The 16,824-nt window shown below is 52.2% G+C and overlaps 1 protein-coding gene across 6 annotated transcripts in view; it reads right to left on the bottom strand.

Moving 5' to 3' along the window:
- The window catches only part of DNM3 (dynamin 3), a 369,444-nt gene that overhangs the window by 280,159 nt on the left and 72,461 nt on the right, over positions 1-16,824 (bottom strand). For all 6 annotated transcript variants that reach the window (XM_045838502.1, XM_045838503.1, XM_045838504.1 and 3 more), the window contains exons 3-4: positions 9,008-9,157; positions 7,379-7,582 (exon numbers count right to left, since the gene is read on the bottom strand). In XM_045838502.1, coding sequence (XP_045694458.1) covers positions 7,379-7,582; positions 9,008-9,157 — 354 coding nt within the window. The remainder of the gene's footprint in view (positions 1-7,378; positions 7,583-9,007; positions 9,158-16,824) is intronic.

Raw genomic sequence — 16,824 nt, 5'->3', positions numbered from 1 at the left:
TCAAATGTCCACAATGGAAACTCCACAAAGAGCCACTGAGGGAAATTTTAGACCTGTTCAAGCAACGTCTTTACAGTGACCCCTGGTGGTGAAAGGAGGGAACAAGTCAGTTTTAGCAATCCACGTCTTGAAAGTCCTTTCTCGCAGATCAAATCTTAATGACAGTAACAAGTTCCATTTTTCATAGCATGTTCCCTTCTGGCAAAGTGCCTTCACACTTCCCTATTTCATTCCTATTTTTAAATAAGAATTCAAATATGCAGGGTTCGGCAGAAGTAACGCCATCGAGTGTGGCTGGTAGGGTACATGAATGTCTCACCCAAGATGGACAGCAATTTGAACATGTCATCTAAAATGTCACGTGGTGTGCTTGCATGTGATATTGTTCTGTTACAGAGTTACATGCTTATGATTTTGTAATAAAAGATTCTTATGTAATAAAAAGGGGTGTTATTTGTGCTGGGCCCTGTGTATATCTATTCCTGTTTTGCCCTATTCTCTCTCTTTCACAGTAACTTCACAGTCCAGGTCGCTTTATCCTTCCCAATGGAAACAGCACATGAGAGCACCCTGGCTGGTGTGGCTCAGTGGACTGAGCACGGGCCTGTGAACCAAAGAGTTGCCAGTTCGGTTCCCAATCAGGGCACATGCCTGGGTTGCAGGCCAGGTCCCCCGAGGGGGGTACACAAGAGGCAACCACACATTGGCATTTCTCTCCTTCTCTTTTTCCTTCCCTTCCTCTGTCTCTAAAAATAAATAAATTAAATTTTAAAAAGTAGCCCATGAGAGAGTATATATTTTTATTAAAAAGCTTTGCTTGTGATGAGAACTTTTAAGAGCTACTGTCTTAGCAACTGAAAACGCTTGTTTAAGCCTATAAGATGAATATCTTTTGTAGCCATGTATCCAGTTCCAAGGTTCAACATACTTTTTATGGTGTACATAAATCTTGATACAATTTTAGACGTGACTCCACAATTCCACATACATTGTAAAAGCTTGAATGGAAACTCTCCTCTACTCTCAGGCCAGGCTCTTTATCAACCTACAGATGCACCACTTTGCAAATGTGCTGATTTCTCACATAAGATTGAACAGACCTACTTGAATTGTATATGCACGAAACTCTTAAGATTCAAGTGCACACAACACAAAAGAGCAGCCTGAGTTGAAACGCGCATCTGAGACTCCCGGACTTGAGAACATTGCAGGATGACGATCTGTTCCACTGTGAAAGCCCTGATCACGCAGGGTCATAGGGAGCCTGTGTGTCCACGGCCCCGCCTTCTTCAGAGCACACTCGTGCTTCCCGGTTCGAGCCGGGTACCTTGTCGACACTCAAGTTAAAACGACGACGGATCGGGCAGAACTGATACACAACGATGTTTTTCAAAGACCACAGGCCTTTTGGTGGTCTCCTCTGTGCTCAGCCTTTTGTCCTTAAAGAAAAATCTAGCCCTGGCTGGCGTAGCTCCGTGGATTGAGCGCGGGCTGGGAACCAAAGTGTCCCAGGTTCAATTCCCAGCCAGGGTACATGCCTGGGTTGCAGGCCATAACCCCCAGCAACCGCACATTGATGTTTCTCTCCCTCTTTCTCTATCTTCCTCTCTTCCCTCTCTAAAAATAAATAAATAAAATCTTTAAAAAAAAAAAGAAAGAAAAATCTAATTGACTCTAGGAGTCTCATTTGTGTTCAAAATAAGCTCATAAATACTGCCCTGAAGAAGTCGAAACATGGCGTCTATGAGCTGCACACACAGTCGATTCTGCTTAAAGCGTAAGACATCCTCGCACATATTAATCGATTCAATTAGTATCAGGTCGGATTTGGGCTCGTGGGCAATTATTTAACATCTATGCACTTTTTAAATTTGGTCAAATATTTAAACTAAGAATGTCAAGGCGGGCTGGGAATCCAACTAAGCAGGAAAATGCTGCAGAGACAGAGTCTGCCGGGGAGAGGGGCAGGGTGTCTCCGGGGCGCCCTTCTGTTTGCATCTTGCGAGCACACTCGTCAGACGCGGAGTGCCCACTGCGCGCTGGAAGCCTCTGTTCAGCGCCACGGCCCCTCCGGCACCTCCCAGACCGGACAGGAACACAGACGTCTGCTGGGCGTTGCCAAAGGTCAGTGGGTATCAGTTTACATCACCCGTGGACTTGAACGTTTTCCACATTGAAGACAAAGCCAAGAGCTGGAGGAGGTGGCTGCACACACCTCCCCGAGACAAATACAGAAGTCTGCCTCCAGCTTGGGGGCAATTTCACCTCCAGAGACAGCGGGGCCCTCCTCCCAGCCGGAGGTCGAACTCTCCTCCTGCAGAGGTTGTCCAAACCCCAGGACCTCTGGTCATGCTAGATTTAGGAATGAAGTTCGTCTTCTGGGAGGGAAATCACCGTGAAAAGAATTTCCAGACACACCGGTCTCCCTGGTGAGGCCTCCGAGCAGCCCCGCGGGCAGAGGCCAAGCGGAGGGTAACGCTGAGACGCTGCCGCGCAGGGGGTGAAAGGCGCGGGAGGGCGGGCGGGCGGAGTCAGGCAGGGCGCGGCGAGTCGCGCGCCCAGGAAAGCGAGCGCACCGCAGTGGGAGACGAGCCAGCACCGCCCCCGCCTGCACGGGTATCGCGAGGGCCCCCGGGTGATGAACGGCTCCCCCAAGGCGAAGCAGGGTCCATAAAACACACGATGTCGGCGTCCCTCCTCGCTGCGTCCCAGAGCCGCGTAAACGGGGTGTTTTTATGGGGTGGCCATTAGACCCTACCAGCGGAGGAGACATTACACCATCATAAACGCACTCAGTGCGACCCCGCCCCCCAGCCGTCGATCTCACCGCCCCACCTCGGCTGCACCCAGAGGTGCCGTCCAAGTGGAGAAGCAAGCCAGCCCTCTCCGGTGTGGGTCAGCGGTCAGTGACTCCCGCCCGCGCCCCACGTTACAGCCCCCACCCCTTAGCCAAGCATTCTTCTCGTGCATGTACCCAGCCTGAGTCCTGCTTCTCCTGCATTCACCCCCTCGCGGTCCTTCATCGCCCGGTCTCTCTCCCCTCGGGGCCATTCTTCCACACAGAGACCTGCTATCGAGTCCCCCAGCTTCCAAAAACACTCCCTTGGCCTCAAACGACTGAGTGTCCCGTTCTCCTGTTTGTCTCCACGGTGAAACCTGGAAGAGTCTCGGTCCGTATTCTGTTCCAGCTGCTCCCGTCCAAGTCTCCTTCAGAACCCCCTCTTTGCTACAACCCTTCTTATCCCGGGCACCACGACTGCCACGTGCCAAGCCCGAGGGGCCGCTCTCTGCCCTCATCTCCATTAGATGGGAACCTAAGAGTCCAGCCCAGATACAGAGACTGGAAGCAGAGACGACTTAGACCAAGTTCAAGGCGGCTTTGCTTCTGCTTACTACCGAGTATTTCAGCAAGCCGGGGAAAGGACCCTCGGGCTAGGAGCGCAGGTCCCTGCATGGATGCTGCATCCCGGCCCTGCCCCAGCTCCTCTCGGAGGAGAACTTGAAGTGTGAAGGGGAACACAGCCTGCGGGGGCCACTGGGGAGACCGCCGAGCCGGAAAGACACCTGCGGCCGCCCTGCCTTTTCCGCCGGGAGGCCGGATGCACCGCCTCCGGACGGTGGAAGGGAAACCTCGCCGTCCCAGTGACCAGCCCCGTGTCCCAGGCCTCGCTGTGTCACTGGGCTTCCTCACACTGTCTGAGCAGTACACTCGGCCTTGACCTTCCCCAGTCCCCCTCCCGGATCTCTCTGCAGCAGTGGACACGGCTGATCACTCTGCCCTTCTTGAGACCCTCTTCCTGTGGCCCCCGGACGACCATGTGGCCCTCTACCCCCACCCCCCACCCCCTGCTCAGTCGCCCCTGCTGTTTTCCCCTCCCCTTCACCAGGGCTATTTCCTCAGTCCTCCTCCTCCTCGCCTCTGTCTTCATGGGTCTCTCCCAGGATGTCAACTCTCGAGTCAGATACTATCTGAACCAGCTCCCCAGGGCGGTCCCCACCCGTCACCACAAACGGGTGGCTCCAGGCAGCAGGACCTCACTGTCTCACAGTGCTGGCGGTGGAAGTCTGAGGTGCGGGCGTCCGCAGGGCCGACCACCTCAAAAGTCCCCGGAGGAGGGTCCTTCCTGGCCTCTTCCGCCTTCTGGTGGCCCCTGCTTCCTGGGTGGTGGCAGCATCACCCTGGTTTCCACCAGCATTTCACACGGCCCTCCCTGTGTGTCCCTCTCAGCTCTCCCTCTCTTTTCTCCAACAAAGACGGGCACTGGGGTTCGCAGATCCACCCTAAATCCAGGAGGACCTCATTTCGAGATTCGTAGTTCCATCTGCAAAGACCCTGTCTCCAAATAAGAACCCATTTACAGGTACGGCAGTGGGGCCGGGAGTGGGGGAGATAGGCCTCGGACCCGTCTTTTTGGGAGACACCACCCGACTTGCTATCCACCTCCAGGCTGACAGCTCCCAGAGTCACCGCTCCAGCCTGAAACTCTCCCCCAAACTCCCGTCTCGAGCATCACTACTGATAAACACTTCAAATCTTACATTTCCAAAATAAGACTCTTCGTTACTCCCCAAACATGTTCTTCTCCTAATATTCTTAATCGCAGTAAGTAACATTACCCCTTAATCGGTTCCTCCAATCAAAACTGAGTCGCCCTTGACTTCTTGCTCTCACTTGCGGCAAAACACCAGCACCCTGAGAGCTCCACGTTCCAGGTGTGTCTGGGCCCTGACTGCGTCTCCCCGGCCCACTGCTCTGTTACTGCGGGTCCCACCGATGTCCCCCCACCCCGGACCCCTTTGCAGGCGTATCTGACGGCTCCCCCCGTCTCTATGCAGGCCCCTCGTTCGGTCGCTTCTCCTCGCAGCAGGCAGACCGCCCCGTGAGAACACACATCGGATCTTCCCTCTCTCTGCTCCGAACCCTCGAGTCGCTTCTCACCACACTTGGCGCGAAGTACCCTCCTTGCCACGGCCCAGAAGACCGCACAGGATCTGGGGCCTGTCCACCCCTCTGATGGCAGAACCTACGCTCCCCGCCCTCTCACGGGGCTCCGTCCTCAATAGCCTCCTTGCTGTCCCTGAACCCGAGGAGCCAGGTCCGCTCCCGGTCCCTTGTGCCCTCGTGCTCGCTGCCCCCTGGGCCTGGCAGGCTCCACCTCCGGAAGTGACAGGGCCCGCCCCCTCGATCCGCAGCTCCCCGCTGGAACGCCGCTTTCACCGCGCATGCGTCTAGAGTAGCACTCCCTCGCACCCGCGCTCTCTCCACGCTGTTCCGATGTTCTGTCTCCACCCGCTGGGCAGCCCTTCCCCTGGAAGCTGTACCAAAAATTCCCACTTAGTCAGCAACACATGCTTCACAAATGAGGCGAAAGATTAGTGTGAGCTTTGTCTAGCCACACATTTGTGACATCCAGCCTATACTGGGAGAATAATTCATCATAAAACTTATTTTTAATATATAACATACATATTTTCTAAAACATTCACTTTTTAAAAAGCTTTCCTTTTGAATAGCATTATGCAAATAATTTAATACTAACTTATCAACATGAACTTCCTCCCCAAGTATATATTTAAATACACCCAAAGGTGAAAATGGCCTCCATTTAGCACAAAGGAGCTACTGCCTAAAATAGACCACCTCTCAGAAGACCGTATAATTATGTACCTTGGTGGATCAGATTATAATTCAGGTTCCCGGAGTAGAAAATGGTCGTCTCTTATCTAAATAGGTCATCCTTGTTCAGCAAGGACAAACCTCAGGGGAGACACACATCTCCAGTGTGGAGATCAAGGCCCCTGGCCTGGCCGCCACGGCCACCGTGAAGGTCAATGGCGTAGCAGAGGTCATGACCGGATTTCCCTCGCGACCCCAGTTCAACCGTCTCCCGAATGAACATTTCCCGATAAGTAACGTTGTATTCAATCAGAAGGAGGAGTAAGGAAATGGAATAAGAAACGGCGGAATCAGAGCCTCTAAAAGAGGCCATTCCTCCAGAAACGCAGTAAGAAGAACACAGGCAAAAATTGTCAAAATGAACTTTTTCAGAACTCTGGAAATTAACCCAAGGCTGACGACAAACTGAAAGGTGTTCCCCCAACAAGACTGGCCGAATCCCGGCAAGAACAGTGAGATCCGTGGTGTCGGAGGGTTCCCTGGTCCCACCCCCCACAATCGCAGGGGGGCCGAGCAGCCAGCCAGTCGCCCTATCGCATGTAGGATCAGCTACTCCCACTCAGGCACACACGGAGCGCCCCTCAGCTTTCTGGTGCCCTGCTCTTACACCTGAAGGAGCAGCGAAAGGTCGCCGAGCATCCGACAAAGGTCTCTGGGGCCAAAGACAACGACCCAAACCGCCAACCCGGGAAAAGGGATGCAGAGCCGCTGTGGATTCCAGATGGGAACCTCGAACGGCTCTCATTCAAACCTTTAGAGAGGGCAGTGCGCACCAGAAACCAAGAGCTGAAAGTATTAGAAAAAAAAAAACAAAAATAACATTCACAAAATAGGAAAACGCTGCTGGAACTTAGGATACTACATCAGGAATGAAAATGTCACTAGAGGAGCGGAGGGGAAAGTTGAGTGAATCCTGCAGAAAGGAGAAGAGACGAGGAAACAGATGACCACCGCCCCCCCCCCAAAAAATGAGGATTAATCCCAGAGTTCTAATGTGCTAATGATAAGAATTCCAGATAAGGAAAACGCAGAAAATGGGGACAATTAATGACCAAAAGAGAAGAATTCCTAGAACTGGAGGCCAGGCCTCTCCATGCTGACCAGGCACATCACTGAGTGTCCGTACGTCTGTAATTAGCTGAAAGAGATGCATACGAAGACCCTCACTGGAGTCTCTGGAGATAAATTATTACTCAGCCCAGAGAAAGAAATTTTAAAAAAACAGACATCAGCTTAAATAAGGGACTTTCCTGGATTCTACAATACCAATATCAGATACATTCCTGTTAAGCTAAATATCTTCCATGCGTTAAAAGAGCTTCCTGTTGTAAAGAAATAAAAAACAGGTTTTTTTATTAGGAGTATATTCACCTAACTCTCATAATAACTATGAATACTGCTTGAACTCTGTACCAGAAATTTATTTCACTGGCTTTTCAAAAGTATTTCATGAAGGTTAGAAATGCCTATTTCCTTAGATCTCAGTTCATCTTACCATTTTTTGCACAGGTTTAGACTTTAGTCCTTCGTTACTTTCCTTTCAGCACCTTACATCCACAAGCCCTCACACAATATTAATCATGGCAAATTTGACTAATGAGGAATTCAAGTTATGAGAACTGGTGTCACTTGGAAAGACAGCCAAGCTCTTGACACTGTCCACTGACCGACCCCCTTCCACCCTTGGGACCACGCACTCACCTTGCGGGTCCACCTCCTTCGCCAGCTTCAGCGCGTCTGAGTTTGCCAGGTCGGTGTTGGCCGGGGTGACAGCCAGAACCAGACAGTTCTCCCGCGTGATGAACTGCATGATCATGTCTCTGATCTGATGCTCGATGTCGGCCGGCTGGTCTCCCACGGGCACCTTCGTGATCCCCGGCAGGTCGATGAGGGTGAGATTTAACACTGCGCGCAAGGGAGAAAGGAGGAGTGTCCCAGGCGCCCTCTGAGCTAAGAGACGCCGACGACGCAGCCTCCCCTGTCCCGTCAGGGGGGATGTAGAACCCTCCGCTTTACAGACGCTGCATCTGAACAACCCCAACTCACGGGCGCGGGATAAAAAGCAAAGAACACAAAACGGCTTTGCAAGCTTTCGCTGTTTTTATGATATGATTGTGCGGTGGCAAGTGATCATTTTAATGTGGTTTGAAAGGCACTGATTTGTATGCCTGGCAGCTTCCCCACGGAGGAAGTGATGTCACACCCATCGCGGGGGGGGGGGGGGCTACAAGTAAACACTGAACAAGATGTGCATGCACTGCCGGCCTTCAAGTGGCATCCAGCTCTCAGGGTAGGGTCTGCCCTTCCCATCAAAAGCATCGCGTGTTATTTACAGGTGGGGAGCCTCCTAGCCCGGGGGAAAGCTGTTGGCCATTCATGGTGCCGTGAGGTTACTGTGGGGCCTACACGGCCGGTCTCAGGGAGGGGGCTCCATTCAGGAGAGCAGGAAACTGCCCCCGACTCAGTGACGCATCCCCGACTTGGCCATTGTCCCCTGCACAAGGGAGCATCGCCACCCTGTCTTCTGGGGACATTGTCATGGAGCCCATGTTGTTTGGGCTCTGCTGGACAAGCCACAGACCCGGATGGAAGATGGCAGATTAAAATCCATGCTGCTAGAAGCCCTGGCGGGCATAGCTCAGTGGATTGAGCGCGGGCTGCGAACCAAAGCGTCTCAGGTTCGATTCCCGGTCAGGGCACATGCCTGGGTTGCAGGCCACAGCCCCCAGAAACTGCACATCAATGTTTCTCTCTCTCTCTCTTTCTTCCTCCCTTCCCTCTCTAAAAATAAATAACTAAAATCTTTAAAAAAAAAAAACACGCTGCTAGAAATTTAGTCAGGACAGAGACCATTCCCCACCCCACACCACGAATTGGTTTTTTGCGTTACAAGTGGCCGCTGGGAGGCTGGAGAACAGGGCACAGTCGGGTGCCCAGGAAGACAACCAGAGAACATGTGGGCTGCGGGAGAACCCAACAGCGAAGACTCAACCGCAGCAGCAAGCGTTTTCGCAAAGACTGAAGATATTTTAAAAATGGAAGTTTTTCTGTATGCCTCTTTGGAATTCAAAAGGCTTAAAATAAACATAAAGAACAAATTTTTAATGACTTACTCAATTTTGATCTTTTGAAAAGTCATCTCTTCCTGCCTCCCCGTAAACAAACCTGTGATGAGCTCTTCGGACCATAGCGGTCATGGCGGGGTGTCCAGACACTGTTCTAGAAGCCTGGTATTTTTCGAGAAAACAAACCATCTTCTATACAAATAACGGGTGTTAGTTAATGCAGCATAAGCATTTGAGGACAAGAAGTTGGTTATTACTTCCTTACCATGGGGGGAGTAGACTCGTAAGTTGATGGGAATGGAAGAGATGCCCTTGTTCATGCCGGTCACGCGATCCGTCTCTGCTTCGATCTCATGGCGAACTTCATCGAAATCTGTAAACTTTTTTCCTTTGCAATGAAGAAATTCAGCATATTCTACAAAAAGACAAATGAATACAACCTAAGTCATTCACTCTTGAAGTTAGGTAGAAGGAAACGATGTGTCTTTAATTACAAGTCACAGTATCCAATACTGTCTCTTAACCCATGAAAATGGGAAAACACAGCAGTTATACAAACAGGCACAGTTAACACCTTAGAAATATTGAACACGGTACAAAGGCCAAGGGCGCTAAATTTGCTCATGTTGAGGCAAGCAATTAAGTCCTACAAGCAGTCCTTAAACCTCTAGCCTATTCAATAACTTAGAATTTGCGTCCTCCGAATGATAAAACAAACAACAGCACCTGAGTGTCAGAGAAATTCCATGGACAGCACATGCGGAGCCTGGCCACTGACCCTACTAGAGCGTCCTCGACCAGGACCAGCACCTCAGTACGATGGAATCCTAAATCCTAAGTTATACAAATGCAGCGTCCGAAGGCAAGAAGATTTAGAAACAGAGCTTGGCTAATTCTTTAAAAAGAAAGAATATGGGGAGTGGTTTCACTTTACAACTAATTTAGCTATTCCAAATACCACATCCATTTCTGTAACTTAAAAGCTATTTCCTTCAAGGAAACAAAGGGTATTACATCAAAGAAAATATTGACCTGCGATCTAAAAATAACGATTATCTGTAGGCAGAAGGAAAAAACTGTAAAATAACTGTACAATAAGCAGAAATTTTGTTTTTTATAAATTCCAGTAGCATCCTACGAACTGCTGTACTATCAGTTTCTATACCTGCTTTCCTTGGTATCAGGTGAGTGATAACACAACTCAAAAGAAGATGGTACTATTGGACCTCAAACATTTATTATGTTTACAAGGGCACACATCTTAACAAATGTTGCAGTTTCTCGAATAACTAGCTGAAGCACCGCTCCACTGGGGCTGCTTGGGGCCAGACGCCAGCTGAGACCACCATTAGCGGCCCCCCCACCCCCACCCCAAATATGTAACCTGTGCCCACCATAGCGAGGCCATAGGCAGGCAAGCTTGGGGCCCCCTGTCTTCAAGTAGCTGAGCATGGGGGGGGGGGTAGAGATTACATCACCGAGGAAAAATGTAAACACGGGCAGCACGCAATAAGTGCTAACGTTCTTTTAAAGCAAAAGGAAAGGCAGAGACTGAAAAGATGGCTTCAAGCTACAGCGCTCAAAACAAAACAAAAACAAAAACAAAAGCAAAACCGAGGCATCCACCGGGTGCTAGGCCCTCTTCCTGGCCTCTCGCGCCACCCAGCCCCGCCCCGCCCCGCTAGTCCGACCACCCCTGGGGCCGCCGGGTGGCAGCACACCCGGCCCAGCGCCACCCTGGCTGCTGGGGGCTGGGTCACGCGGCCCCGGAAGTGGGCGGACGAGCTTCCGCTGTAACTGACCAAGCGTTGGGAGGGCCCAGCTATCGGACAGTTTGACGGACACAGACTTTCATTTTTGTCTCTCCTGCCAGTGTGCATGGGCATGAATGCCGCTTTCTTTGTTTCTCTATGTAATTACATGCGCACTTTCTGGAAAACAGCACGCCACGACTCCGAAGCTCATGGCCCGGTGGTGGAGACACACTCGACCCCAAAGCCTCCTGGGGCTTCTGAAGTCTGGGCCCACGAGGCTGCCGCAGCCCTGGGCCAGCTCCCCACCTCCCCCCTCACGGGGGCTGCTTTTATTAGAATATACATCCTCGGAAGACGGAGTCTGGATCCGCCCACTCGGTGGCTAGGCCGGTACAGTGTGAACCGAAGAATATAAAGAAAAGTGGAGAATAAAAATAAGAGGAAAAATAAAGAGGAACAAAGGACGTCAAATCCCAGAAAGCAAAAAGTAATAAAGTAGAAATGAGTCATAAATAATTCAGAAGACGTGGAACTGTATTTTAGATCGATAAATTCTGTGTGAAATCGCACTTGAGAATTATGGCTGTCCTAAGTATTGCTTGCACAGAATTAATTAACAAGCTTCTCAATCAGGGACGAACGCAAGTGTGGTCCTCCCTCGTTGCCACTAGATGGCGCCTGCTTGCTTTCTCCGTAGGAACCTCTTGCCCTTCAGGCCGTTGTGAACAATCAATGCCATTGTCAAGTCAGATTTAAACCCATCCCCGGACTCCCGAAAATGCCTGTGCCTTGGCACTGAGAGATTACAGCTGGGCAAAACCACTCGAACCTTTCTTTGTGTCCTTTTAACGACAGTCTCCCACAGGTCGATGTAGCGACGCATTGACCAAGGTGTGTGGGACTCCTACTCAGCAGACGGACCCTGTTTCAGAAAGCGGGAATGTAGCAGAGGCGGGAGAAATATAGGTGTCTAGCCTCACGAAGCTTAGATTCTAATGACAAGAAACAGTAACCAGGGGGGTGTGTGTGCACCAGTGTGGCGGGAGAGGGGTTACTTTGTCTCATGCTTCTCTGACATGACACAGTGACACTGGAGCCAAGACTCGAAAAAGGAGGGGGAAGCACCCCCGGCACCCGGCCGGGAGCGGACGTGCGTGCGCCGGGCGTACTGGAGGGACGGCGTGGAGGCCCCGGGGCGCACGGAGCGCGGGTAGGAGAGGCGGTCCCGCCGCAGGGCCGGCCTGGGCTGCGCAGGCGCTGTGGGCCATTCTCAGGACTGAGGTGTACTCTGAGCGAGCGAGCGAGCGGCACACCAGGGTTTGGGGTGGAGAGAAAACGCGATGCGCCCTGGGTTCCAGCCAGATGCCGGTGGCCGCTGTGTTGGGAACTGACCACGGGGGGCCGAAGGGGAAGCTGGCTTTGGGAATAACGGAGGCGGCCGAGGGTGGGGCTCGGACCAGGGTAGCGGCAGCGGGAGGGGTGAGCTGTGCTTGATTTCGAATGCATTCGAAAACAGGGGAAAACCAACAAGATTTGCTGGTGGATCGAAGGTGGCGTATGGGAGAAAGAGCAGAGTCAAGGGTAACTTCAAGAAGTTCGACCTCGCCAAGGGGAAGAACTTTGAAACAGAAAAGACTAAAAGGAAGGGGCGTGAGGGTTGGGGGCTGGGAATCGGGCCCAGCCGCGAGGCCGCTGTCCTCCCAGCCCGAGGAGGTGGAGAGATGGCTGCTGAGAGCGGTTGAGGCCGCACAGCGGCAGGAGACACAGTCCAGCTCCTCTGAGAGGCGTGTGTTTCCCCTGAACGGTTCCAGAACAGTCCAGAGCTCGCGGAAAGGGGCAGCTTTTTATCAGCAGCACAAAAACGCCGTCGGGGCCGGACCCGTGAGTCTTTCATCCAGGGCGGGGTCTGAGCCAGGGACAGGTATTTGGAATTCACCCAAGTCCGGCCATTGGATGAGATCACTGAGCCAGGAGTTGGGTGGGAAGGGGTCGGAGCGCTGGGCCCTGGGTTGTCCGATGTTTGGGGGGGGGGCCGGGGGAGGAGAGGAGTGAACAGAAGTGGTCAACAAGTTAGAAGGAGAACCAAGAGAGAGGTGGCCCAAAGCCAAGAGGGCATGCCATGGAGGAAGGGGCCCTTCTGCTGCATCAAATACAGCCAACGTGGCGGGGAAGAGAACCAAGAATGGACCACAGAATTGGACAACTGGAGGGGGGGGTGTGCTTTAGGAGGTGGACAAGAGCTGTCATCGTGGAGTGGGGTGGAGGACAGTCTGTTTGGAATAGACAGAGAGGCCGGGAGGAGAGGGAGTGGAGACTGATTATAGACAATTTTTTCGAGAAACGTTGCTGTAAAGGAGAGGAAAGGAGTCGGGGCGGGGGCAGCTGGCCCCTCCCCACAGCCCTGGCTCTGTGCACCTCTCCCTCCCAGCTGGTCCTGAGTTGTGTCCTTGTACAACAAATTGGCAGTCTAGCAAGGAAAACGTTTCTCTGCGTTCTGTGAGACGCTGTAGCCAATTCACTGAACCTGAGAAGAAGGTCATGGGCACGTCTGACTTACAGCCAGTCAGTCAGAAGCACAGGTGACCGGCTGGACTCGCCATGGGCATTCTGCGTGGGAGGGGTCCCTGGAACCACCAGCTAGTGACCAGTCTGCTGAAGGCTGGGCTGGGGGCTGGAACGGGGGTGGCGGAGGACAGGGACAGTCTCACAGGACGGAGCCGTCAACCTGTGGAATCTCACGCTACCTCCGGCCAGGTGGTGTCTGGATTGGGTGGAACTGTAGGACGGCCAGCTGGTGTTAAAGAACATCTTCTTGGGAGGGGACACCCCAGCCACCACCGTAGTGACATTGGGCCCCAGAACCCAGAGAGGGGCCACAAAATCCTTTCTCTGTGAGTCCCAAAGGGCCTCCCGGGAAATAGTTCGTCCTTCAGAGTGGGATGAACTAGCTGACCAACAGCTAAGACCCTGCAAGAGCTACTAAAGGTGAGTCTTCTGAGACTTTCATACTACGGCGAACGAACATGTCTGGAGGTCTAACAAAACCCATCTGTGGTTCTGAGAAACCCCCTTCCTCATGGAAAGGTACAGTTGTCAACAGCACGGCTCTCCTGGCTCACCTTTCACCCCAGGTGCTGGGGTGATGGGCACGGGAAATGCTCTCTTTCTCAAACAACTCCAGGCCTCCGCCCAGCATCAGTCGGCAGAGTGATTCCATTTCTGAGGCCCAAGTCCCCAGCAAGGATGCAGGCTGTGCGCAACCAAGTACTGAAACTGGCCCAGAAATTATACCGCGTGTCACCACAAACCTGTCTTGCTGAAACTCATACGTTTTTAGTTTCACAAAATGAGACTCCTAGTTCTCCTGGTTCCCTAATGTTAAAAATGACCTCCATCCGCCCCGACCCAGGTGTGACTCAGTTGATCTCGCATCCTCCTGCAAAGTCACCAGTTCGATTCCCAGTCAGGGCACGTGCCTGGGCTGCAGGTTCGGTCCCCAATCTGGGTGCATACGAGAAGCCGCCAATCAATGTTTATCTTCTTCTCTTTCTCCCTTCCCCTCTCTCTAAAAATTAAAAATTTTTAAATTTTAAAAAACCTACATTCGAAGCAAAGATTATGATACTTTTTTTGTACATCAAGAATAATCTTTTGGGGGGAGAGGGTATTAGAAATTCAGAGCTATCACTCTCTTTTATTTTTATTTCCCAGTAAAACATTGTAGCACTGCCATTTCCACTGGTCATGAAAAAACAAAGGATGCTGGGTAAAACAAGCGGCAAACTGTTTGGAGGAAGGATGACAGGGTTCACGCCTGGGCAGCGTTCCAATCATCTGTTGAAAAGCACAGCGTGACCAGAAGAATTTAAATATTTCCCTGGGAGACAACCCGCATATGTTTCGATTAATCGAGGTTAATTAGAAAGGAATAAATACGGAGCACAGGCACGTAACCTCTGGTCAGTTTTTATGTTTAAGAACCAGGGTCTTTGCCACATCAGCTGGGGTGTTATTTCCGAACTGTTTTCACGTTTTGTGAGCACGGGGCTCCAGTGCACGTAGAGTCCAGAGTCCACGGGAACAGGGAACAGTTTGCGCAGCGTGACAGAGCTGATGCGCCGGCTGGAAGGGGCAGGAGCGACAGCGACACCGAAAACCAGCCGTCCTCCTCGAAGGCAGAGGCGGCGGCTGACCCAGCCGGGCTTCCAGGGCGCCTGTCCTGTTTAGAGTCAGGAACATCTGTGCGTTTCTCCGTTCTGGAAGGCGGCTCACTCGATAACACCGAGCAAAGCCAGTCTGAAAGACACGTGCCTCCGTCGCGCCCTAGAGTCACTCCCCACGGAAGGCAAGGTCCTGGGCTGTGGCAGAGTGCATGGCAGGGCGAGGGAGGTGTGGATTACGGAGGCCCAGGTCTGGAGCAGAACTCAACTGTGTGCCTCAGGGAGACAGCACACACACACACACACACACACAGGACATCTAAGGAAGCGGACAATTAACCTGAGAGAGGAAGTTCGGCAGTGGGTGAAAGGTAGAGGTCTCGGTGGGAGGTCGGTCGAGAACAATCGGGTGGGAGGGGTGGGAGGGGTGGGCGGAAGGGGAGCCGGGACTTCAGAGCGGACAAAAGGCAGGTGCTGGGAAGCTGGCAGAGACCAGGGTTTGGGATTGGGGCTCCGAGACTCCCCAGCAGAGCAGGAAATCAGAACAGAACTCCAGACCCCAGCGAGCGAGATGGTACCAGGCGGAAAACCAAAACGAGAACTCAGTCCCAGAGAGGAAGGTGGGGCCATTTTCACAGTGTTCAAAGCCAAAGCCACTTACAGAGACACGGGATGAAGGGAGACTAATAGCAATGCTGCCCGGGCAGCCACTGCCCAGCCACGGGGGCCGGTTCTAAAGCCTGGGTGAGGCGAGCCCAGGTGTGCGGATTAAGTGGCCCCAGATGACCGGAGTGGTGCGGGCCCATGAGCCCGGGGCCAGCATTTGATGGATGTCCCCCCAGTGATAGGGATTCGTGTGGAACATTCTACAACGAGTATGTAAAACAACCATCAGACAACCAGCAGCTGCGATACCTACGCAGCTCGATTCAGTCCCTTATTTTCTCAAAGGCGCTCGAAGAGGGTAACAAAAGTCAACTTTATTTCATGCTCACACACAGTCCATGTAAAGTGCAATCAAGAGATGAACTACGTTCCAAATACCGAAACCGAATGAGAAGATCAGCAAGCATTTGGCCAAAAACTGTAGAGCAGACAATTATTCCAGGCCTCCGTGGCACCTGACATGATTCCCCTCCTCTTCCCGGAAACATTCTCTCCGCTGACAGCCGCCCGCTATTCCAGCTTCCCTGGGTTTCCCTCTTCCCCACCCACGGCTCCTTCTCCGCGCCCTTCGCTCACTGTCCCTCCTGCTCCCTGCCACGCTTCCCAACCCTGCAGCGCACCAGCCGTCCTTCCTCCCTGCTCCTCCTCTGCCGTCGCCAGCCTTTCTGGTCCAGCTCACCCAACCTATCAGCCTTTAAAACGTGAACACATTTACACACATGTATCCCCAGGTTCATGCCTCAAGCACTTACCTCTCCCCCACCCTCTAGATGCACACATTGTATTTAATGCTTATTTTTAATTGGCATTTCTACGTGTCTAACACATTCCTATTATATCTAGCCCTGACTGGTGTGGCTCAGCGGACTGGGCGTCATTCTGAGAACCAAAAGCTCGCCAGTTCGATTCCCAGTCAGGGCACATGCCTGGGTTGCGGACCAGGTCCCCGGCTGGGGGCGTGCAAGAGGCAGCCGATGGATGTTTCTCTCGCACATCGATGTTTCCGCCCCTCTCTTTCTTCCTCCCGTCCCTTCGCTCTAAAAATAAATAAATAAAATCTTTTCTAAAGTTTCTACTATGTCGAATAAATATCTCAGAATAAGCATGTCCAAGACCAAACTTTTAAATCCCTGCTGCACCCCCAGCCCATCCCCTCCCCCACACCCTGGGCCTACACCCCCCGCACCCAGTCTTCCACGGCTCAGTCGTTGACGCTACCGTTGAATCGGGCCATCAAACCAAACAGAGCCCCCGGCTGTGTCTGCACCCCTCTTTCCCTCTGCTCTCCCAGACCTGCCCTCGGGCTTCCGGGCCCGCACCACCTCTCACCTGCGCCACCTTATCGAAAGCATCCTAACCCATGTTTCTGATTCTACTCTTGTTCCGTGAACCCATTCTCCACCCAGAAGCTACACAGGTCTTTCTAAACCATAAACCAGGTCATTTTTTCTCCTCTTTTTAGAACATTTTCTTGGTTTTCCAGTGCAGTAAGAAAATCCCCA

The sequence above is a fragment of the Phyllostomus hastatus genome, unplaced genomic scaffold (assembly GCF_019186645.2).
Source record: "Phyllostomus hastatus isolate PE091 unplaced genomic scaffold, TTU_PhHast_1.1 phas_contig_283, whole genome shotgun sequence".
In the NCBI taxonomy this organism is placed as follows: domain Eukaryota; kingdom Metazoa; phylum Chordata; class Mammalia; order Chiroptera; family Phyllostomidae; genus Phyllostomus; species Phyllostomus hastatus.
This window is presented reverse-complemented; position numbering and strand designations above follow the sequence as displayed.